The sequence below is a fragment of the Phyllobates terribilis genome, unplaced genomic scaffold (genome assembly GCF_046119375.1).
Source record: "Phyllobates terribilis strain yellow unplaced genomic scaffold, ASM4611937v1 Scaffold_11__3_contigs__length_659146591, whole genome shotgun sequence".
NCBI classification, from domain to species: Eukaryota; Metazoa; Chordata; class Amphibia; order Anura; family Dendrobatidae; genus Phyllobates; species Phyllobates terribilis.
The window spans coordinates 510399111-510421915 of NW_027362771.1; the positions used below are offsets into that span (position 1 = coordinate 510399111).

Genomic DNA, 22805 nt, shown 5'->3' on the forward strand with positions numbered 1-22805 from the left:
GTCTTAGGACCCATTTATGTGGGGCAGATACTCTGGAAACAAAGTGATCGTTAATGATTACTGACTTGTTTAAACCGGCTGGAACACCCCATGAATGAGCTAAACTCTTCTTTTTTTTTTTTTTTGTTACATGTGATGATTTTTAAGCTTGTTTTATAATAATTGCTCTGGGCAGCACCTTGTGGTGTGTAAACAGGTCCTGTGCTGCCGAGAACAATGACGGCCTCTCCGCACAGGGCGATCTATTACTGATTGTTCTGTGCACCTAAAACTACAGCCGGCCTTTCTAAACCGGCCATTACACCCCTGCTGTTCGGCTTGCTTGTAGCCGGTCGGAGGCCGTTGAATGGCCGCGATCCTGCAGTGTTAAACAGACACCATTTATTCACAGCCCGGCTCTGTGCTTCATCACTTATTTCCTTGTACCAGCAGTTAATGAAGGATTCTTAGGCTTCTTTATTAACTCTTAATTGTTTTCTGCCACAGCGCCTTCAGAAGATGACGATGAGGTTGTGTCCATGATCAAAGAACTCCTAGATACAAGAATCAGGTAACTGGGACAATGGCTTCTATATTATTCTGGTCTGCGGCAGGGTTACATTGTGGCTGGGTTCAGTCTGATGAATGATAAATGATCCGCTAAGTCTCAGTCCACCACAGAGCTGGTGGGAATCATTTCTCTGCTGAGGATTTTCATTGTCAAATCTGTTGTCCTCGAAGGTGAGTAACCCGTCTCATCCACGTCCACATACATTCACATTTATACCAAGTCTCATACAGTAAGAAGAAAAAAATCAGTGCCTACAATGTTAGATAGCTGTGCCCATCCCTGTCTGTCCCCACCAATGCCAGAGATTTGGGTAAAGTGCGTGATAAATCCCTGCAAATTTGCAGATCACTTTATTCATAAATAGGGTTATGTTGTTTTCTTCTTGGTACAGATCCTTCTACAGGCAGCTGTTTGCCCAAAATATTTGTTAAAAGTGTTCTGCAGTCATATGATATTGATGACCTACCCTTATTCAAGAGAATAGGAGCTGATCTGCAGTACCCGGCAGCAGTTGCTACACATCATACGGTGCTGTGCAGTGCAGCTCCATTCAGTGTTTACATTAGAAACCAGTGGAGCTAATGACAGCTGATCAGTGGGGGTCCCAAGTGTCGGACCGCCACCAATCTGATATTGATAACCTATCCTAAGGTTAAAGAGTCATTTCTAGGATCAATCATTGTGTGTAGATAGAGATGAAAACTGACGGTAACTAATGAAAGAGCTTGATTGGACTCCATTTAATCTCTTCTGTCTGTTTTGGCATTTATGCTTGCATATACAGTACAGACCAAAAGTTTGGACACACCTTCTCATTTAAAGATTTTTCTGTATTTTCATGACTTTGAAAATTGTACATTCACACTGAAGGCATCAAAACTATGAATTAACACATGTGGAATTATATAGGTAACAAAAAAGTGTGAAACAACTGAAAATATGTCTTATATTCTAGGCTCTTCAAAGTAGCCACCTTTTTGCTTTGATGACTGCTTTGCACACTCTTGGCATTCTGATGGGGTGACAGACGGAGCTTTCTTCTGTCTAACCACATAGGTGCTGTGGTTGTTATTGACCGCTTATTCTAAAGGGTTAAACAGCTGGCATTTTATATTGGATACTCTGGAGTCCTGGGTGTTATCACTTATAGATTGGTCTTTGTACTTCACCTCTATATGTCTAGCTCTTTATAGCAGTAATGTATTGATACTATTGTTGTTAGCGCTAAGAACATCTAGTTTTTGCCTTTAGAAGTCTGGGTTTAATGTGGGTTTTTTATTTGCATACATCTTTGTACTGGGTGAAGCTTTTTGTGGAAAGGTTTTCTATCTTGGCTGATTTTGCTTTTCCCATGAAACTTACAATAAATCTGTCAGCAGTGTGTCCACCTGAGCTATGTGTATGCACATGTAGCTCTGGCAAGTACATGTCCAGCCATTCCTTTAGCTATGTAGTCCGTTCCTCCGTTTCTGAGAAGTCAGCGTTTGAACGGATTTGCAAATGAGGCTAAAGTGCTTTTGGTGCTGGTGGAAGCTCTTCCAAGCCTCTCTTCTCCCCAGCTATATTCACCGTCCAGCACTTCCTTCTTTGTTTGATTGATAGCTCCTTTGCTTCAAGTCACACAGCAAAGGAGCTGAAGCTATGTGCCCACAATGCAGAAATGCTGCAGATTTTTTACGCTTCTCCCTGGCAGGAAAAACGCATGCGGATTTTACATGCGTTTTTCCCGCCAGGTAGAAGCGTTTGTCAAGCGTTTTTGCATGCATTTCTGCATGCGGGTTATCAAGCGCTTTTCCAAGCGATTTTTAGCATCACTTGGAAAGTGCTTGACAACTTGTTAACACTATATAAATCCATGCATGGGACCAAGTTAGTTAAAAAAAAAAAGAATAAGAATGGTAAAAAAATAAAGCTTATACTCACCTTCCGGTGTCCTCCCGGTGTTTTGTCTGCTCCGTCCGGTGTCTTGCATTGCTCTCGCTGTTGTGAAGGACCTGCGGTGACATCATGCAGTCATGTGTCAGGTCACATGACTGAATGACGTCACCGCAGGTCCTTCACAACAGCGCGAGCAATGCAAGACACAGGACGGAGCAGACAAAACGCCGGGAGGACACCGGAAGGTGAGTATAAGCTTTATTTTTTATTTTAAATTCTTTTTTTTACAGTTTCTATGGTACCCAGGTCTGGATGAGAGTCTCCTGTCCTCCAGACTTGGGTACCATCCACACATAGAAACGCATAATATCCGTGTGTACAAATGTACTGACACGGATATTATGCGTTTCAATGCAAGTCAATGGTGGCAATTACGCTGCGTGTCCGCAAAATTAATGGACATGCTGCGAATTTTTGAAAAATCCGCAGCATGGGCATTGACATTGCGGCTTGTCATTGAGGACCATGGGGGGCGGATTACCAAGCATTTCCTAAGCGTTTATGCTGCGGAAATTCCGCAGCGTAAACGCTTGGAAAACGCATAGTGGGCACACAGCCTGACAGTTAAGCAGAAGAAATCAACAGGTGGGAAATACAGCTGGGAAGAGCAGAGGCATTGGAAGTGCTTCCACACGCCCAAAGCCCTTCAGCCTCATTTGCTTATCCATTCAAATTAAGCTTTCTCTGTAACAGAGGAATAGATAGTCTAGCTAAAGGAATGACTGTACTTGACTTTGCAAGAGTTACATGCAGGGCTGTGGAGTCTGAGTCGGAGCCCATTTTGGTGGAGTCGGAGTCAGTATAAAATGGACCGACTCTTAAAATATATCATAAATTGGGTACAGTAGTTCAATGCCGTTTGTGGGGAATATTTTTTTCATAAGAATTTAGGAAAGTTATAAAATGTCCTATTCCTGATCTAAGGGTCTAGACTTTTAGCTGAGATGAATCTGTGCTACAGTAAATTTATCACTTAAACATGAGCCATGTATGAGGGAGTCGGAGTTGTGGAGTTGGAGTCGGTGTCATGGAAATTGAGGAGTCGGAGGTTTGGCGTACCGACTCCACAGCCATGGTTACATGTGCATATAAATGGTTTAAGGCATGAAATCCTGCTGACAAATGTACCTGTCATTTCGGTGACTAGTCAGAACAGGCTGTCACTATTTCTGGTTATTATATGACTGGAATTGTGTGTTTTCATCAGTCCCCCCTCTATCACTGATTTTCAGTCCTCTCTGAGCTAGTGGGTGGAGATTAGCTACTATGATGTGTCCAATATACCGTACACACAGACATGATGGATTCTTGCTGTAAGCACAAAGACAGTAGCAACAGCAGCAAGGAGGACATTATACAGCATTACTGTGCTGCATGGCTGTAAATCCACCAAAAAGAAATATATTACCTGTAAGCTGCGGCTCCATTCGCCTGTGTCTTTTTGTTTCTACCTCCTCTTCCCCCTTCCCTCTCCTTGGAGTATAATTGGAGGTGTAACCTGACACCTCACTGTTCTGGCAGTCTATCTTGTTTTGTCCAAGACAGATTTGATGTTTTTTTTTTCCCCTGATCAGGGCCGTTATAGCCGCTAAGCACTGGGGGGTGGGTGCCTAGGGCGTCAGGTTGTGGGGGCGCACTAATCAGCTTCTTGCCCAAATGGAAGAAAATACATCTGAGTGGTACAGAATCTGCAAGATAGAGGAGTGGAGGTGATGTGGGATATGGGGGTGCAGGGTGTGTAGGATAAAGAGGGTCCAGTATGTGTGGTATATGGGGGTGCAGGGTATGTGATATAGACTGTTGCAAGGGAGTGCAGAGTGCATGAGAGAGGTGTGCAAGAGGGTGCAGGATGCTTGAGTTACTGAGATAAGGGGGTGCAAAGTGTGTGAGATTGAGGGGTGCAGGGTGTTTGGTATGGTAGGTCGACTCACTGAGCTTCTTAAAGAGGTAGACACAGGAACATCTTTCGTTTAAGTTTTCAACTGGTTTATTAAAAACCTACTGCATAAACCAGTGCAAAATTAGGAAAACAAACACGGCCCTTCTGGCATAACGGGAAAATAAAAATAGGTTCAGTTCTCTTTTACACGAGCACAGCTCTGGAGCTCTCATCTCCAGACACCCCGAACGCTAAATGAGTCCAAAGGCTCCTTATTTACCTTCTGGACCACACCCTGGGGTTGCAATATGGTGAACAGCCATCCACCCATTCTTTAGCTGTTCACTAAACCCAGCCCTTAACATGGCCAATTAACCCCTCTCAGCACTTAGTATGTTGGAGCATTTTTCTAGGTTCATATCACTGATGCTAACATCCTGAGTGACACATATCTCCCCTCCAGTATTTTACCAGTGACCTTCTCACAGATGATAGAGGGGTGCATGGAGGCGCAGGGTGTGTGGGATAGAGGGGTGCATGGAGGCGCAGGGTGTGTGGGATAGAGGGGTACGAGGAGGCGCAGGGTGTGTGAGCTAGCGCGGTGCAGGTTGCTTGAGTTAGTGAGATAGAGCTGTGCAGATATTGAGAGGGATGGATGAGATACAAGCTGTAAGATGTGTGGAATAGAGGGGTGCGTGGGGGTGCAGGGTGTGTGGTATATAGGGATGCAGGGTGTGTCAGAGGTGTATGAGATGGTTGCAGAGTGTGTGAGATTGACAGGTGCATGGGGGTGCACGGTGCGTGAGATAGGGGGGTGCAGTGTGCGTGAGATAGAGGGGTTCAGGATTCGTGAGCGAGGGGGTGCAGGGTGCTTGAGTTAGTGAGATAGGTGCAGACTTTGAGGGGGCTGTATGGGGGTACAGGCTGGGAGATAGGGGCTTACCGGCTATGTGGGATATGGGGGTGCAGGATGTGTGGAATAAAGAGGGTACAGGATGTGTGAGATAGAGGGGTGCAGACTGTGTAGGATACATGAGTGTGTGGGGGTGCAGTGTGTGAGATAGAGGGGTGCAGACTGTGTAGGATACATGAGTGTGTGGGGGTGCAGTGTGTGAGATAGAGGGGTGCAGACTGTGTAGGATAGATGAGTGCGTGGGGGTGCAGTGTGTGAGATAGAGGGCTGCGTGGGGGTGCAGATTGTGTGAGATGTGGGGGTGCATGAGATAGAGGGGGTGCAGCAAGTGTGAGGTAGAGGGGTGTAGGGTGTGTGAGATAGAGGTATATGGCTGAAAATGATGTCTGACAGAGCACACTGTGACTCCATCTACAGTAGTGTAAATGGGCCCATCAGTACATTCTCCCGAATCCTGTTTTGCTTCAGACATTTTTTTTTTGTTTCGGATTTATTTTATTTGTTTTAGGCCCTTTCATCCTGAGGAAATTGGTGGAGATCCAGGTTCTGAGACACCTACCAATCTGCTCAGAATAAAAGATCCTAAAACATATTAAAAATAAATCTACCAAAATGTAATTTACATGTACTCTTTAAATGTTTAACCCCTCCATCTTTCTTTACCATTTACAAGGTCACACTGGGGGCTGCAGGATTATACGATACAAGTCTATATGTCGGGGTGACCTGTCATTGCAATTGTGCACTGTACTAAACTTGAAAAATGTATACATTTAGGGTCTGTGTGCTGTCTATGGTACATGAACAACACAAAGACTAAAAATGCAGCCGTCTAAACGAGGCCATATATATATTTTACCAGTGACCTTCTCACAGTTGATAGAGGGGTGCAGGGTGTGTGGGATAGAGGGGTATGAGGAGGCATGGGGTGCGAGGCAGTGCAGGGTTCTTGAGTTAGTGAGAGAGAGCGGTGCAGACTTTGAGAGGGATGAATGGGATACAAGCTGTAAGATAGAGGGGTGCAGGCTATGTAAGATATGGGGAATGTGTGTAAGATGTGTGGCATAGAGGGGTGCCTGGGGGTGTAGGATGTGTGGAATAGAGGGGTGCGTGGGGGTGCAGGGTGTGTGGTGTATAGGGGTGCAGGGTGTGTGAGATGGTTCCAGGGTGTGTGAGATTGACTGGTGCGTGGGGGTGCACGGTGGTGAGATGGGGGATGTGAGGGGGTGCAGTATGCGTGAGATAGAGGGGTGCAGGATTCGTGAGAGAGGGGGTACAGGGTGCTTGAGTTAGTGTGATAGATAGGTGCAGACCTTGAGAGGGGTTTATGGGGGTACAGGCTGGGAGATAGGGGGTTGCCGGCTATGTTGAATATGTGTGGATTAGATTTGGACATTCAAGTCAGTGGGGATCTGTGAGACACCGATAAATCAGAAGGCTTCTGTTCTGCATCTGTTGCATGGTGATAAACGTGAATGAAAATGTGACCTTCCAAAGGTTTTGTATTGACTTGGAAATGAGCATATCTTTAGTGAAAAAAAACTGAAGAAACTAGGATGACAATTATGTGCTATTTCTAGAACCGCTTGGTTGAGCCTAATACTAAAACATCATTTACCTATTGCAGACGAATACTTCGTCCAAGATGGTGGACGTGTTCTATGAAAAATAGTTTTCTCATTGTGGTGATCCGCTTATTAGTGTGCATTTGATTTTTGGTTCAAATTCCTTTAAAAGGGTTGTCCGGGGAAAATAAGTTACCTAGCCAAAGGATGTCTGACCACTGGGACCTGCACTGAACGAGAATGTTCACCCCTCAATGAACACCCATCAATCAGTAATTTTTGTCTTATTCTGTTAGAGATGACTTTTGTTCATTGGACAATCCCTTTATTATGGCATTGATTAGAAAGATTCTGGACCATTGGAAGAGCATGTGTACATTTTATTTAGCCACTGCATCTAGGCACAGAATGGAGAGGAGGCCAATTATTATATTATTTAACGGCCTTTTGCTCCATCTTGACCCATGGTGACTTGATGGATGAAAGATATGTAAGATGATCGATCTTGTGCAAGCCTAGATAGATCCACCATGGCCTTCTCTGCCGTTACATTGATAGTATCAAGCAATCGGGTTGATAGTTTTCCTCTGCTCCTTGTTCTTCTATTCTTCCCACCATGATGTCCTTCTCCAGTGATTGCTTTCTTTGTATGATGTGTCCAAAGTAGGCAAGTCGTAGCTTGGTGATCCTTGCTTCAAGTGACATGTCTGGTTTGATTTGTTCGAAAATTAATCTGTTTGCTCTTCTTGCCATTCATGGTATTATGTGTGTTTAAATTCATATACAGAATTCATATACAGAATGGGAGGAATAGAGCTAAGCAACAGTACATGTGAAAAAGACTTAGGTATACTAATAGATCATAGACTGAACATGAGTCAACAGTGTGATGCAGCAGCAAAAAAGGCAAATACAATTCTGGGATGTATTAACAGAAGCATACAGTCTAGATCACGTGAAGTCATTATCGGTCTTTACTCCTCTTTGGTCAGACCTCATCTGGAATACTGTGTACAGTTTTGGGCACCACATTTTAAAAAAGACATAGACAAACTGGAGCAAGTTCAGAGAAGAGCGACCAGAATGGTGACTGGTCTGCAAACCATGTCCTATGAGGAACGGTTGCAGGATTTGGGAATGTTTAGCTTGCAAAAAAGAAGACTGAGAGGAGACTTAATAGCTGTCTACAAATATGTCAAGGGCTGTCACATTGTAGAAGGATCATCTTTATTCTCATTTGCACAAGGAAAGACTAGAAGCAATGGGATGAAACTAAATGGGAGGAGACACAGATTAGATATTAGAAAAAACTTTTTGACAGTGAGGGTGATCAATGAGTGGAACAGGCTGCCACGAGAGGTGGTGAGTTCCCCTTCAATGGACGTCTTCAAACAGAGGCTGGACAGACATCTGTCTGAGATGATTTAGTGAATCCTGCTTTGAGCAGGGGGTTGGACCAGATGACCCAGGAGGTCCCTTCCAACTCTACCATTCTATGATTCATTCACGTCTATGGAAGGAACACTGTTGCCACCGCTCTTAGGACCCTCGTTCTTCCTATACATGGGGATATCTAAGCTGTAACCCTGATAAATCAAACATTACTCTCAGCAATCTCCCATAGCTCATTTCTTATCCAGTCCCTACTGATCTCTTCTTCTTGATCATGTCCTTGACGCACTGAAAAAGGTATGAAATGCCTGCTCTGCCAATCACTGACTGAGGAGGGACCCTGTTGTGGCCAGTGATTGGCTGAGCCTGTACTTCCTGTTTTTTTTGGTCTGTTCAGACGGGACCAGGAAGAAGGGAAAGTAGAGATCTAATAAGCATCAGAACGGGGCCTGGGAGGGAGAATTGATGAGAAGGGACTATTACTACTTTTTCATATATTTTTTAAGCCAGTCTGAGCCCTTTTTAAAAAAGAAAAATATATATTAAATGGAAACCCCCTTTTAATTTGTTCATCCACTTTTGAATGACCTCACAGTTTCTCATCCACTCTTGATAAGCATTGTAGTGGCCACAGGTGGTAACACAGACCCCAAATGGCATATAAATATCCCTCAAATCTATTTTTTCACTGTAGTTTTGGCATTGTATCTAAGAACCGGGTAGCTCAGGATGAACAGTCCAATTAACAATGGAATCATGGGAAAGCCCAGAAAATTCATATAACATATTCCTACATTTGTTAACTATACCAGTAAAATCCACTCAAAACTGTAGTTTGGAAAAAGCGCAACACAGATTACGACTGTGAGTTAGGCTGTGTGCCCACGTTGCATTTTTCAAGCGTATATGCTGCGGAATTTCCGCAGCGTAAACGCTTGAAAAACGCATGTATATCCGCACCCCATGGTCCCCAATGGGATTCCGCAAGTTCTATGCACATGCTGCGGATTTTTCCGCAGCGTTTATGCCGCGTTCAAAAATCCGCAGCATGTCATTTAATTTTGCGTTTCCGCAAGCGGAATTGCCTTTGTCCAATGCATAAAAAACGCAAGGCAATTCCGCATGTGGAAAACGCGCGAAAAATGCGCGATAAACGCGTGCGGAATTCCGCATGCGTTTTTCCGGGAGAGAACTTGCATTTATGCAGCAGAAATTTTCTGCTTCATAAATGCAACGTGGGCACATAGCCTTAGGCACCAGTCAGTCGTACATAATTAGGGACAGGAAGCTTTTTATTTCTTCTGTGTAGTTGTTGAGCAGCTTTGAAGGTGTCCTATATGTAGCACAACCTCCTTCCATGTAAAGCATCTGCACTGTGTTAGTCCCCCTCTAGCTGAAGTTTGACTATTCACTGGACTTGTGTATCAAACATAATTGGTGTCATCTGGGAGAACATATACAGTGGGGAAATTAAGTATTTGATACACTGCCGATTTTGCAAGTTTTCCCACTTACAAAGAATGGAGAGGTTTGTCATTTTTATTGTAGGTACACTTCAACTGGGAGAGACCGAATCTAAAAAAATCTAGAAAATCACATTGTATGATTTTTAAATAATTAAGTTGCATTTTATTGCATGAAATAAGTATTTGATCACCTAGCAACCTGCAAGAATTCTGGCTGTCATAGACCTGTTAGTTTTTCTTTAAGAAGCCCTCCTACTCTGCACTCATTACCTGTATTAATTGCACCTGTTTGAACTTGTTACCTGTATAAAAGACACCTGTCTACACAATCAATCAAAGACACTCCAACCTCCACCATGACCAAGACCAAAGAGCTGTTTAAGGACACCAGGGACAAAATTGTAGACCTGCACAAGGCTCGGATGGGCTACAGGACAATAGGCAAGCAGCTTGTTGAGAAGGCAACAACTGTTGGCGCAATTATTACAAAATGAAACACAAGATGACTAACAATCTTCCTCGGTTTGGGGCTACATGCAAGATCTCGCCTCGTGGGGTAACGGTGATTCTGAGAAATGTCAGGATTCAGTCTAGAACTACATAGGAGGATCTGGTCAATGACCTGAAGAGAGCTGGGACCACAGTCTGAAACATTACTGTTAGTAACACACTATGCCGTCATGGATTAAAATCCTGCAGGACACACAAGGTCCTTATGTGCTCACGCCAGCACATGTCCAGGCCCTATTGAAATTCGCCAATGACCATCTGGAGGATCCAGAGGAGGCATGGGAGAAGGTCATGTGCTCAGATGAGATCAAAATAGAACTTTTTGGTATCAACTCCACTCACCGTGCTTAGAGGAAGAAGAAAGATGAGTACAACCTCATCAATTTATTGGATATCTTTTTGTATCCCTTTCCTGTGTTATGCAGTTCAACTACCTTTTCCCGTAGATCCGTTGACAATTCTTTTGCTTTCTCCATGACTCACAATCCAGAAACGTTAGTGGCTGGAAGAAAGATGCAAGAGTCTGTCTGGATCCCAGAAACTCACTCAGCTTTTATGCACACACACTGATTACAAACAAACAGGGCACAGGTGAGGATGTTACCTTTAGTAGCCATTCACACCCATTTGTGTCAAATTCTGTGCATGTTATCAGGACAAAATCACCAGGGTATGTGAACTTTTGATCAGGGTCATTTGGATGTTTTTGGTTGTCATTAAGATTTAAAAAGAGAAAACACAGTAGTTTGACAATAAATGACTTCACCCAACCAATAACCATGAGTGGAGAAAAAGTTTTTTTGTTATCATTCATATTCTCTGAAACAAGGCCAAGGAAGCAAAAATTCTGCCGGGGTATGTAAACTTTTGAGCACAACTGTATCTGCTTTACTACCAATAGCCGGCCTTGGTAAATGGGCTACTCTGTTCATTTCTGAGTGAGGCCCTAGTTTTGTCTTGGGCCCCATGGCTACTTCTTGGACCATGTGACACCTATTTAGCCATTTTCCTGTTTTCCTGGGTCTCCTGTGTTGTGCTTTGCTGTGCTCTGGTCATCAGTCTTTCAGTTAGTGTGTTTTATAGGACCAATATATAAGTTCTCCAATCATGAGGACTGACCTCCAAAACACTAGTGATGCAACTTGGGCTGGAGTTATATGTGACCTGCTCTGTGTATACAGCGCCCCGTATATTCCCTGGTCCTGCAGTTGCTACCGCCATGTATATAGTGGATGAGACACTTTATTATGTGCCGATCAGCCAAGTCTGGTTCTAGTTCTGGAATATTGAGCATCAGCGATCACTCTCATCATTGTCACTTTGTAGGGTGAAGTGCACACAAATAAAACACACAACACAATATATTATTTGTATTTTTTTTATTGGAATAGCAATAAGCAACATTGTAATGAAAATATTACTGGCCCTAATTAAAGGTCACAATGACTCTCAAGTCAGGTCCGATGGAGACCACAGAACTTGCTGCGGACATTGCAGACCTGATGAGAGCCACTGGAACCAAAGATCCAGAGGAAGGCGAAGAAACCCCCGTAGGGGGGAAAAAAATTCCTTCCTGACCCCAGTTCTGGCAATCGAATATCTCCCTGGATCTCGTCTGTCCTGCTGCATATTGCTGTATATCTGTATGTCAGGTGTGGACCCAGCAAGAAGAGAGGCTCCTGTATCAGAACAGTATATAGGCATAGCTCACCATAATGCACCTGATTAGGAGGTGGTAGTGGCCCCTTTACATCTTTGGGTTCCTGTGCTTCTGCACAGGTTGCATCAATGGGCCGCCCTCCTGGGGTCTCGCCCCATGTCTGGACTGTTGGGACGCCTGCCTCGGGCCTAGCCCTGTGTCTGGACTGTTGGGGCCACCCTCTTTGCCGCCCGCTCCAGGCCTGGCGCCGTGTCTGGACTGTTGGGGCTGCCTGCCCCCATGTCCGGACTGTTGGGGCCACCCGCCTAGGCCCCGCCCCTGTGCCCAGACTGTTGGGGCCATCGCCAGACTGTTGGGGCCGATCACCTCAGGCCTGGCCCCGTGTCTGGACTCTTGGGGCTGTCTGCCTCACCCCTGGCCCAGTGTCTGGAATCTTTTGGGCAGCCCGCCTCGGGTCTGGCCCCGTTTCTGGACTCTTGGGGCTGCCCGCCTCGCCCCTGGCCCCGTGTCCGGACTGTTTGGGCCGCTCGGTCTCGTGTCCGGACTGTCGGGACCGCCCGCCTTGGGCCTGACTCCGTGTCTGTACTGTTGGGGCCGCCCGCCTTGGTCTCGTGTCCGTACTGTTGGGGCCGCCCGCCTCGGCCCCGTGTCTGGACTGTCGGGACTGCCCGCCTTCAGCCTGGCCCCGTGTCTGGACTGTTGGTGCGCCTGCCTGGGCTTCAGCCCCGTGTCCGGACTGTTGGGGCCACCTGCCTCGGGCCTGGCCCCCTGTCCGGACTGTTTGGGCCGCCCGCCTTGGCCCCGTGTCTGGACTGTTGAGGCCACCCGGTCCGGCCCTGTGTCTGGACTATTGGGGCTGCCCACCTCGGCCCTGTGTCCGCACTGTTGGGGCCGCCCGCCTAACCCCTGGCCCAGTGTCTGGAATCTTTTGGACATCCCACCTCGGGCCTGGCCCCGTGTCTGGACTCTTTGGGCCGCCTCCCTCGGGCCTGGCCCCGTGTCTGGACTTTTGGGGCCGCGTCCTCCTCGGGCCTGGCCCCGTGTCCGGACTGTTGGGGCCGCCCACCTCGGCCCTGGCCCCGTGTCCGGACTCTTGGGGCCACCCGCCTCTGCCCACGGCCCCGTGTTCGGACGTTGGGGTCTCTCGCCTCGGCTCCGTGTCCGGACTGTTGGGGCCGCCCGCCTCGGCCCCGTGTCTGGACTGTCGGGACCGCCCGCCTTGGGCCTGGCCCCGTGTCTGGACTGTTGCGGCCGCCCGCCTCGGCTTCGGCCCCAAGTCCAGACTGTTGGGGTCGCCCGCCACGGCCCCATGTCTGGACTTTCGCGGTCGCCCACCTTGGGCCTGCCCCCGTGTCCGGATTGTTTGGGCCGCCCGCCTTGGCTCCGTGTTCAGACTGTTGGGGCCGCCCGCTGCGGCCCTGTGTCCGTACTGTTGGGGCTGCTCCCCTTCGGCCTAGCATCGTGTCTGGGCTGTTGGGGCCGCCCGCCTAACCCCTGGCCCAGTGTCTGGAATCTTTAGGGCAGCCCGCCTCGGGCCTGGCCCCGTGTCTGGACTCTTGGGGCCGCAGCCTCGGCCCTGTGTCCGGACGTTGGGGCCTCTCGCCTCGGCCCCGTTTCTGGACTCTTGGGCCTCGCCCCTGGCCCCGTGTCCGGACTGTTGGGGCTGCTCGCCTTGGGCCTGGCACCGTGTCCAGACTGTTTGGGCCGCCCGCCTCGGGCCTGGCCCCATGTCTGGACTGTTGGGGCCGCCCGCCTAACCCCTGGCCCAATGTCTGGAATCTTTTGGGCAGCTTGCCTCGGGCCTGGCCCCGTGTCTGGACTCTTGGGGCCGCAGCCTTGACCCCCGTGTCCGGACGTTGGGGCCTCTCGCCTCGGCCCCGTTTCTGGTCTCTTGGGGTCGCCCGCCTTGCCTCTGGCCCTGTGTCCGGACTGTTGGGGTTGCTCGCCTTGGGCCTGGCTCCGTGTCTAGACTGTTGGGGCCGCCTGCATCTGCCCCGGCCTCGTGTCCGGACTGTTTGGGCTGCCCGCCCCGGCCCCGTGTCCGGACTGGTGGGGCCGCCCGCCCCCATGTCCGGACTGTTGGGGCCACCCGCCTCGGCCCCGCCCCTGTGCCCAGACTGTTTGGGCCATCGCCAGACTGTTGGGGCCGATCGCCTCAGGCCTGGCCCCGTGTCTGGACTCTTTGGGCCGCCCGCCTCGGGCCTGGCCCCGTGTCTGGACTGTTGGGGCAGCCCGCCTCGGGCCTGGCCCCGTGTCTGGACTGTTGGAGCCGCCCGCCTCGGCCCCGTGTCCTGACTGTTGTGGCCGCCTGCCTCGGCCCCGTGTCCGGACTGTTGGGGCTGCCTCGGCTCCGTGTCCGGACTGTTGGGGGGCCACCCGCCCCAGCCCTGTGTCCGGACTGTTGGGGCCGCCTGCCTCGGCCCCATGTCCAAACTGTTGGGGCCGCCCGCCTCGGCCCTGGCCCCGTGTCCGGACTGTTGGGGCCGATTGCCTCTGGCCTGGCCCGTGTCTGAACTCTTTGGGCCGTCCCCCTCTAGCCTGGCCCTGTGTCTGGACTTTTGGGGCCGCCCTCCTCGGGCCTGGCCGCCTGTCCGGACTTTTGGGGCCACCCACCTCAGCCCCAGCCCCGTTTCCGGACTGTTGGGGCCACCCGCCACGGGCCTGGCACCGTGTCTGGACTGTTGGGGGCGCCCGCCTAAGCTCTGGCCCAGTGTCTGGAATCTTTTGGGCAGCCCGCCTTGGGCCTGGCCCCGTGTCTGGACTGTTGGGGCCGCCCGCCTAAACCCTGGCCCAGTGTCTGGAATCTTTTGGGCAGCGCCTCGGGCCTAGCCCTGTGTCTGGACTCTTGGGGCCGCTGGCCCCGTGTCCGAACTGTTGAGGCCGCCCGCCTCGGCCCTGGCCCTGTGTCCGGACTGTTGGGGCGACCACACGTCTTGGCCCTGGCCCCATGTCTGGACTGTTGGGGCTGCCCGTCTCGGTCCCGTGTCCGGACTGTTGGGGCCGCCCACCCCGGCTTCGGCCCCGTGTCCGGACTGTTGGGACCGCCCGCCTCGGCCCCGGCCCCATGTCCTGACTTGGGGTCGCCTGCGTCTGTCCTGGCCCCGTGTCCGGACTGTTGGGGCCGTCCCGTCTCGGTCTCGTGTCCGGACTGTTGGGGCCGCCCGCTTCGGCCCCTTGTCTGGACTGTCGGGACCGCCGCCTTGGGCCTGGCCCCGTGTCCGGACTGTTGGGACCGCCCGCCTCGGCCCCATGTCCTGACTTGGGGTCGCCTGCGTCTGTCCTGGCCCCGTGTCCGGACTGTTGGGGCCGCCCCGTCTCGGTCTCGTGTCCGGACTGTTAGGGCCGCCCGCCTCGGCCCCGTGTCTGGACTGTCGGGACCGCCCGTCTTGGGCCTGGCCCCGTGTCTGGACTGTTGGGGCCGCCCGCCTCGGGCCTGGCCCCGTGTCTGGACTGTTGGGGCAGCCCGCCTCGGGCCTGGCCCCGTGTCTGGACTGTTGGAGCCGCCCGCCTCGACCCCGTGTCCTGACTGTTGGGGCCGCCTGCCCCTGCCCCGTGTCCGGACTGTTGGGGCTGATTGCCTCGGGCCTGGCCCCGTGTCTGGGCTCTTTGGGCCGTCCCCCTCGAGCCTGGCCCCGTGTCTGGACTGTTGGGGCTGCCTGCCTCGACCCCATGTCCAAACTGTTGGGGCCGCCCGCCTCGGCCCTGGCCCCATGTCCGGACTGTTGGGACCGATTGCCTCGGGCCTGGCCCCGTGTCTGGACTCTTTGGGCCGTCCCCCTCGAGCCTGGCCCCGTGTCTGGACTTTTGGGGCCGCCCTTCTCGGGCCTGGCCGCCTGTCCGGACTCTTGGGGCTGCCCACCTTGGGCCCGGCTCCGTGTCCGGTCTGTTGGAGCCGCCCATCTCGGCCCCAGCCCCGTTTCTGGACTGTTGGGGCCACCCGCCACGGGCCTGGCCCCGTGTCTGGAGTGTTGGGGCCGCCCGCCTAAACCCTGGCCCAGTGTCTGGAATCTTTTGGGCAGCGCCTCGGTCCTAGCCCCGTGTCTGGACTCTTGGGGCCGCCAGCCTTGGCCCGACCCCGTGTCTGGACTGTTGGGGCCGCCCGCCTCAGCCCCCGCTCCCGTTTCTGGACTCTTGAGGTCACCCGCCTCGCCCCTGGCCCTGTGTCCGGACTGTTGGGACGGCCACCCATCTCGGCCCTGGCCCCGTGTCTGGACTCTTTGGGCCGCCCGCCTCGGGCCTGGCCCCGTGTCAGGACTGTTGGGGCAGCCCGCCTCAGGCCTGGCCCTGTGTCTGGACTGTTGGAGCCGCCCGCCTTGGCCCCGTGTCCTGACTGTTGGGGCCGCCCGCCTCTGCCTCGTGTCCTGACTGTTGGGGCCGTCCGCATCGGCCCCGTGTCCGGACTGTTGGGGCCGCCCGCCTCGGCCCCGTGTCCGGACTGTTGGGGCCGCCCGCCTCGGCCCCGTGTCCGGACTGTTGGGAATGCCCGCCTCGGCCCCGTGTCCGAACTGTTGGGAACGCCCGCCTCGGCCCCGTGTCCGAACTGTTGGGGCCGCCCGCCTCGGCCCCGTGTCCGTACTGTTGGGGCCGCCCGCCTCGGCCCCGTGTCCGTACTGTTGGGGCCGCCGGCCCCGGCCCCGTGTCCAAATTGTCGGGGATGCCCGCCTCGGCCCTGGCCCCGTGTCCGGACTGTTGGGGCCGATTGCTTCGGGCCTGGCCCCTTGTCTGGACTCTTTGGGCAGCTCCCCTCGGGCCTGGCCCCGTGTCTGGACTGTTGGGGCAGCCCGCCTCTGCCCCGTGTCCGGACTGTTGGGGCCGCCCGCTTCGGCCTCGTGTCCGGAATTTTGGAGCCTCCCGCATCTGCCCTGGCCCCGTGTCCGGACTGTTGGAGCCACCCGCCCCGGCCCCGTGTCTGGACTGTTGGGGCCGCCCGCCTCGGCCTCGTGTCCGGAATTTTGGAGCTTCCCGCATCTGCCCTGGCCCCGTGTCCGGACTGTTGGAGCCGCCCGCCCCGGCCCCGTGTCCGGACTGTTGGGGCCGCCCGCCTCGGCCCTGGCCCCTTGTCCAGACTGTTGGGGCCGCCCGCCTCGGTCTTGGCCCCGTGTCCGGACTCTTGGGTCCGCCCGCATCGGACCTGGCCCCGTGTCCGGACTGTTGGGGCCGCCCGCCTCAGGCCTGGCCCCCTGTTCGGACTCTTGGGGCCGCCCATGTCCGAAGCCTTGGGGCCGCCTGCCTTGGGTCTTGCCCCGTGTCTGGACTGTTGTGGCCCCCCGCCTCGGCACCGGCCCTGTATCTGGACTGTTGGGGTCGTCCGCGTCTGTCCTGGCCCCGTGTCCGGATTGTTGGGGCCGCCCGCCTCAGTCTCGTGTCTGGACTGTTGGGGCCGCCCGCCTCGGCCCCGTGTCTGGAATGTCGGGACCGCCCGTCTTGGGCCTGGCCCCGTTTCTGGACTGTTGGGGCCGCCCAGCTCGGCTTTGGCCCCGTGTCCAGACTGTTGGGGCCGCCCGCCTCGGCCCTATGTCTGGACTTTCGGGGTCGCCCGCCTTCAGCCTGGCCCCGTGTCTGGACTGCTGGGGCCGCCCGCCTCGGCTTCGGCCCCGTGTCCGGACTGTTGGGGCCGCCCGCCTCGGCCCCATGTCTGGACTTTCGGGGTCGCCCGCCTTCAGCCTGGCCCCGTGTCTGGACTGCTGGGGCCGCCCGCCTCGGCTTCGGCCCCGTGTCCGGACTGTTGGGGCCGCCTGCCTCGGCCCCATGTCTGGACTTTCAGGGTCGCCCGCCTTCAACCTGGCCCCGTGTCTGGACTGTTGGGGCCGTCCGCCTCGCACCTGGCCCCGTGTCTGGACTGTTGGGGCCGCCCGCCTCGGTCTCTTGTCCGTACTGTTGGGGCCGCCCTCCTTGGCCCGGTGTCTGGACTGTCGGGACCGCCCGTCTTGGGCCTGGCCCCGTGTCTGGACTGTTGGGGCCGCCCGACTCGGCCCTGTCCCCGGACTGCTGGGGCCGCCCGCATATGCCCCGGCCCCGTGTCCGGACTGTTGGGGCCGCCCGCCTCGGCCCCGTGTCCAGACTGTTGGAGCCGCCTGCCTTGGCCCCGGCCCCGTGTCTGGACTGTTGGGGCTGCCGCCTCGACCCCGGCCCCGTGTCCAGACTGTTGGGGCTGCCCTCTTCGGCCATGGCCCCTCTTCCTGAGTTTGGGGCTGCGCGCCTCGACCCCGGCCCTGTGTCCGGACTGATGGGTCCGTCCGCCCCCGTGTCCGGACTTTTTAGGCCGCCCGCCTTGGCCCCGTGTCCGGACTGTTGGGGCCGCCCGCTGCTGCCCCGTGTCTGGACTGTTGGGGCCGCCCGCCTTGGCTCCATGTCCGGAGTGTTGGGGCTGACCGCCTCGGGCCTGGCCCCGTGTCTGGACTCTTGGGGCCGCCCGCCTCGCACCTGACACCGTGTCTGGACTCTTGGGGCAGCCTGCCTCGGGCCCGGCCCCGTGTGTGGACTCTTGGGGCAACCCGCCTCAGCCCATGGCCCCGTGTCGGACTGTTGGGGCCACCCGCCTCGGCCCCGTGTCCGGACTGTTGGGGCAGCCCTCCTCGGCCCCGTGTCCGGACTGTTGGGGCAGCTCGCCTCGGCCCCGTGTCCGGACTGTTGGGGCAGCTCGCCTCGGCCCCGTGTCCGGACTGTTGGGGCCGCCCGCCTCGGCCCCGTGTCCGGACTGTTGGGGCCGCCCGCCTCGGCCCCGTGTCCGGACTGTTGGGGCCGCCCTCCTCGGCCCCGTGTCCGGACTGTTGGGGCCGCCCGCCTCGGCCCCGTGTCCGGACTGTTGGGGCCGCCCGCCTCGGCCCCGTGTCCGGACTGTTGGGGCCGCCCGCCTCGGCCCCGTGTCCGGACTGTTGGGGCCGCCCGCCTCGGCCCCGTGTCCGGACTGTTGGGGCCGCCCGCCTCGGCCCCGTGTCCGGACTGTTGGGGCCGCCCGCCTCGGCCCCTTGTCCGGACTGTTGGGGCCGCCCGCCTCGGCCCCGTGTCCAGGCTGTTGGAGCCGCCCGCCTCGGACCCGTGTCCGGACTGTTGGGGCCTCTCGCCTCGGCCCCGTGTCCGGACTCTTGTGGTCGCCCGCCTCTGCCCCGTGTCTGGACTGTTGGGGCCGCCCGCATATGCCCCGTGTCCAGACTGTTGGGGCCACCCGCCTCGGCCCCGTGTCCAGACTGTTGGGGCCGATCGCCTCAGGCCTGGCCCCGTGTCTGGACTCTTTGGGCCGCCCGCCTCGGGCCTGGCCCCGTGTCAGGACTGTTGGGGCAGCCCGCCTCAGGCCTGGCCCTGTGTCTGGACTGTTGGAGCCACCCACCTCTGCCTCGTGTCCGGACTGTTGGGGCCGCCCGCCTCGGCCCCGTGTCCGGACTGTTGGGGCCGCCCACCTCGGCCCCGTGTCCGGACTGTTGGGGCCGCCCGCCTCGGCCCCGTGTCCGGACTGTTGGGGCCGCCCGCCATGGTCATGGCCCCGTGTCCGAAGCCTTGGGGCCGCCTGCCTTGGGTCTGACCCCTACTCGGCCCCAGCCCCGTGTCCGGACTGTTAGGTTCGTCCGCGTCTGTCCTGGCCCCGTGTCCGGATTGTTGGGGCCGCCCACCTAGGTCTCGTGTCCGGACTGTTGGGGCCGCTCGCCTCAGCACCGTGTCTGGACTGTCGGGACCGCTCGTCTTGAGCCTGGCCCCTTTTCTGGACTGTTGGGGCCGCCCGCCTCGGCCCCATGTCTGGACTTTCGGGGTCGCCCGCCTTCAGCCTGGCCCCGTGTCTGGACTGTTGGGTCTGCCTGCCTCGGCCCAGTGCCCGTGTTTGGACTGTTGGAGCCGCCCGCCTTGGCCCCAGCCCCGTGTCCGGACTGTTGGGGCTGCCGCCTCGACCCCGGCCCCGTGTCTAGACTGTTGGGGCCACCTGCCTCAGGCCTGGCCCCCTGTCCGGACTCTTGGGGCCGCCCGTGTCCAGACCCTTGGGGCCGTCTGCCTTGGGTCTGGCCCCTGTCTGGTCTCTTGGGGACGTTCCCCTCGGGCCTGGCCCAATGTCTGAACTCTTGGGTCCGCCTGGCCCTCTGTCCAGCCCTGTGTCCTGACTGTTGGGGCCGCCCACCTTGGCCCCTTGTCCGGACTGTTGGGGCTGCCCGCCTCAGTCCTTGCCCCTTGTCCGGACTCTTGGGTCCGCCCGCCTTGGTCCTGGCCCCGTGTCCGGACTGTTGGGGCCGCCCGCCTTGGTCCTGGCCCCGTGTCCGAAGCCTTGGGGCCGCCTGCCTTGGGTCTGACCCCTACTCGGCCCCAGCCCCGTGTCCGGACTGTTAGGTTCGTCCGCGTCTGTCCTGGCCCCGTGTCCGGATTGTTGGGGCCGCCCACCTCGGTCTCGTGTCCGGACTGTTGGGGCCGCTCGCCTCGGCGCCGTGTCTGGACTGTCGGGACCGCTCGTCTTGAGCCTGGCCCCGTTTCTGGACTGATGGAGCCGCCCGCCTCGGCTTCGGCCCCGTGTCCGGACTGTTGGGGCCGCCCGCCTCGGTCCCATGTCTGGACTTTCGGGGTCGCCCGCCTTCAGCCTGGCCCCGTGTCTGGACTGTCGGGACCGCTCGTCTTGAGCTTGGCCCCGTTTCTGGACTGATGGGGCCGCCCGCCTCGGCTTCGGCCCCGTGTCCGGACTGTTGGGGCCGCCCGCCTCGGCCCCATGTCTGGACTTTCGGGGTCGCCCGCCTTCAGCCTGGCCCCGTGTCTGGACTGTTGGGGCCGCCTGCCTCGGCCCAGTGCCCGTGTTTGGACTGTTGGAGCCGCCCGCCTCGACCCCGGCCCCGTGTCTAGACTGTTGGGGCCACCTGCCTCAGGCCTGGCCCCCTGTCCGGACTCTTGGGGCCGTCTGCCTTGGGTCTGGCCCCTGTCTGGTCTCTTGGGGACGTTCCCCTCGGGCCTGGCCCAATGTCTGAACTCTTGGGTCCGCCTGGCTCTCTGTCTGGCCCTGTGTCCTGACTGTTGGGGCCGCCTACCTTGGCCCCTTGTCCGGACTGTTGGGGCCGCCCGCATCTGCCCCGGCCCTGTGTCCGGACTGTTGGGGCCACCCGCCCCGGCCCTGTGTCCGGACTGTTGGGGCCACCCGCCCCGGCCCTGTGTCCGGACTGTTGGGGCCGCCCGCCCCGGCCCTGTGTCCAAAATGTTGGGGCCGCCCGCCTCGGTCTTGGCCCCGTGTCTGGACTGTTGGGGCCGATTGCCTCGGGCCTGGCCCCGTGTCTGCACTCGTTGGGCCGCCCTCCTCGGGCCTGGCCCCGTGTCTGGACTTTTGGGGCCGCCCGCCTCTGGTCTGGCCTTGTGTCTGGACTGTTGGGGCCGCCTGCCCCGCCCCGTGTCCGGACTGTTTTAGCCGCCCGTCCCGGCCCCGTGTCCGGACTGTTGGGGCCGACCGCCTCGGCCCTGTGTCCGGACTGTTGGGGCCGCCGCGTCGGCTCTGTGTCCGGACTGTTGGGGCCGCCCTCCTCGGCCCTATGTCCGGACTGTTGGGGCCGCCCTCCTCGGCCCTGTGTCCGGACTGTTGTGGCCGCCCTCCTCGGCCCTGTGTCCGGACTGTTGGGGCCGCCCTCCTCGGCCCTGTGTCCGGACTGTTGGGGCCGCCCTCCTCGGCCCTGTGTCCGGACTGTTGGGGCCGCCCTCCTCGGCCCTGTGTCCGGACTGTTGGGGCCGCCCTCCTCGGCCCTGTGTCCGGACTGTTGGGGCCGCCCGCCTCGGCCCTGTGTCCGGACTGTTGGGGCCGCCCGCCTCGGCCCTGTGTCCGGACTGTTGGGGCCGCCCGCCTCGGCCCTGTGTCCGGACTGTTGGGGCCGCCCGCCTCGGCCCTGTGTCCGGACTGTTGGGGCCGCCCGCCTCGGCCCTGTGTCCGGACTGTTGGGGCCGCCCGCCTCGGCCCTGTGTCCGGACTGTTGGGGCCGCCCGCCTCGGCCCTGTGTCCGGACTGTTGGGGCCGCCCGCCTCGGCCCTGTGTCCGGACTGTTGGGGCCACCCGCCTCAGCCCCGCCCCCGTGTCCAGTCTGTTGAGGCCGATCGCCTCAGGCTTGGCCCCGTGTCTGGACTGTTGGGGCCGCCCGCCTCAGGCTTGGCCCCGTGTCTGGACTGTTGGGGCCGCCCGCCTCGGACCTGTGTCCGGTCTGTTGGGGCCGCCCGCCTCGTCCCCGTGTCCGGACTGTTGGGGCCGCCCGTATCTGCCCCGACCCCTTGTCCGGACTGCTGGGGGCCACCCGCCCCGGCCCTGTGTCCGGACTGTTGGGCCGCCCGCCTTGGCCCCATCGCCATGTCCAAACTGTTGGGGCCGCCCGCCTCGGCCCTGGCCCCATGTCCAGACTGTTGGGGCCGATTGCCTCGGGCTTGGCCCCGTGTCTGGACTCTTTGCGCCGCCCCACTTCGGGCCTGGCCCCGTGTCTGGACTTTTGGGGCCGCACGCCTCGGGCCTGGCCCCTTGTCTGGACTGTTGAGGCTGCCCGCCTCGGGCCTGACCCCATGTCCGGACTATTGGGTCCGCCCGCCTCGGTTCTGGCCCCGTGTCCGGACATTGGGGCCTCTCGTCTCGGCCCCGTGTCTGGACTGTTGGGGCCGCCCACCTCGACCCTGGCCCCGTGTCCAGACGGTTGGGGCCTTCCGCCTTGGCCCCGTGTCCGGACTCATGGGGCTACCCACCTTGGGCCTGGCCCCGTGTCTGAACTCTTTGGGCTGGCCCCGTGTCCGGACTGTTAGGGCTGCCCCCCTCGGGTCTGGCCCCTTGTCCGGACTCTTCGGGTCGCCCGTGTCCGGACCCTTGGGGCTGCCTGCCTTGAATCTGGTCCCATGTCTGGACTCTTGGGTCCGCCCGCTCTGGGCCTCGCTCTCTGTCCGGACTGTTGGGGCTGCCTGCCTCGGGTCTGGCCCCCTGTCCGGATTCTTTGGGCCGCCCGCTCCGGCCCC

At 57.3% G+C, this 22805-nt stretch overlaps 1 protein-coding gene across 2 annotated transcripts in view; it reads left to right on the forward strand.

The window, feature by feature from the left end:
* Positions 1-22805, forward strand: part of NFU1 (NFU1 iron-sulfur cluster scaffold) — a 71846-nt gene that overhangs the window by 17707 nt on the left and 31334 nt on the right. For both annotated transcript variants that reach the window (XM_073653630.1, XM_073653631.1), the window contains exon 6: positions 487-550. In XM_073653630.1, the coding sequence (XP_073509731.1) occupies positions 487-550 (64 nt within the window). The remainder of the gene's footprint in view (positions 1-486; positions 551-22805) is intronic.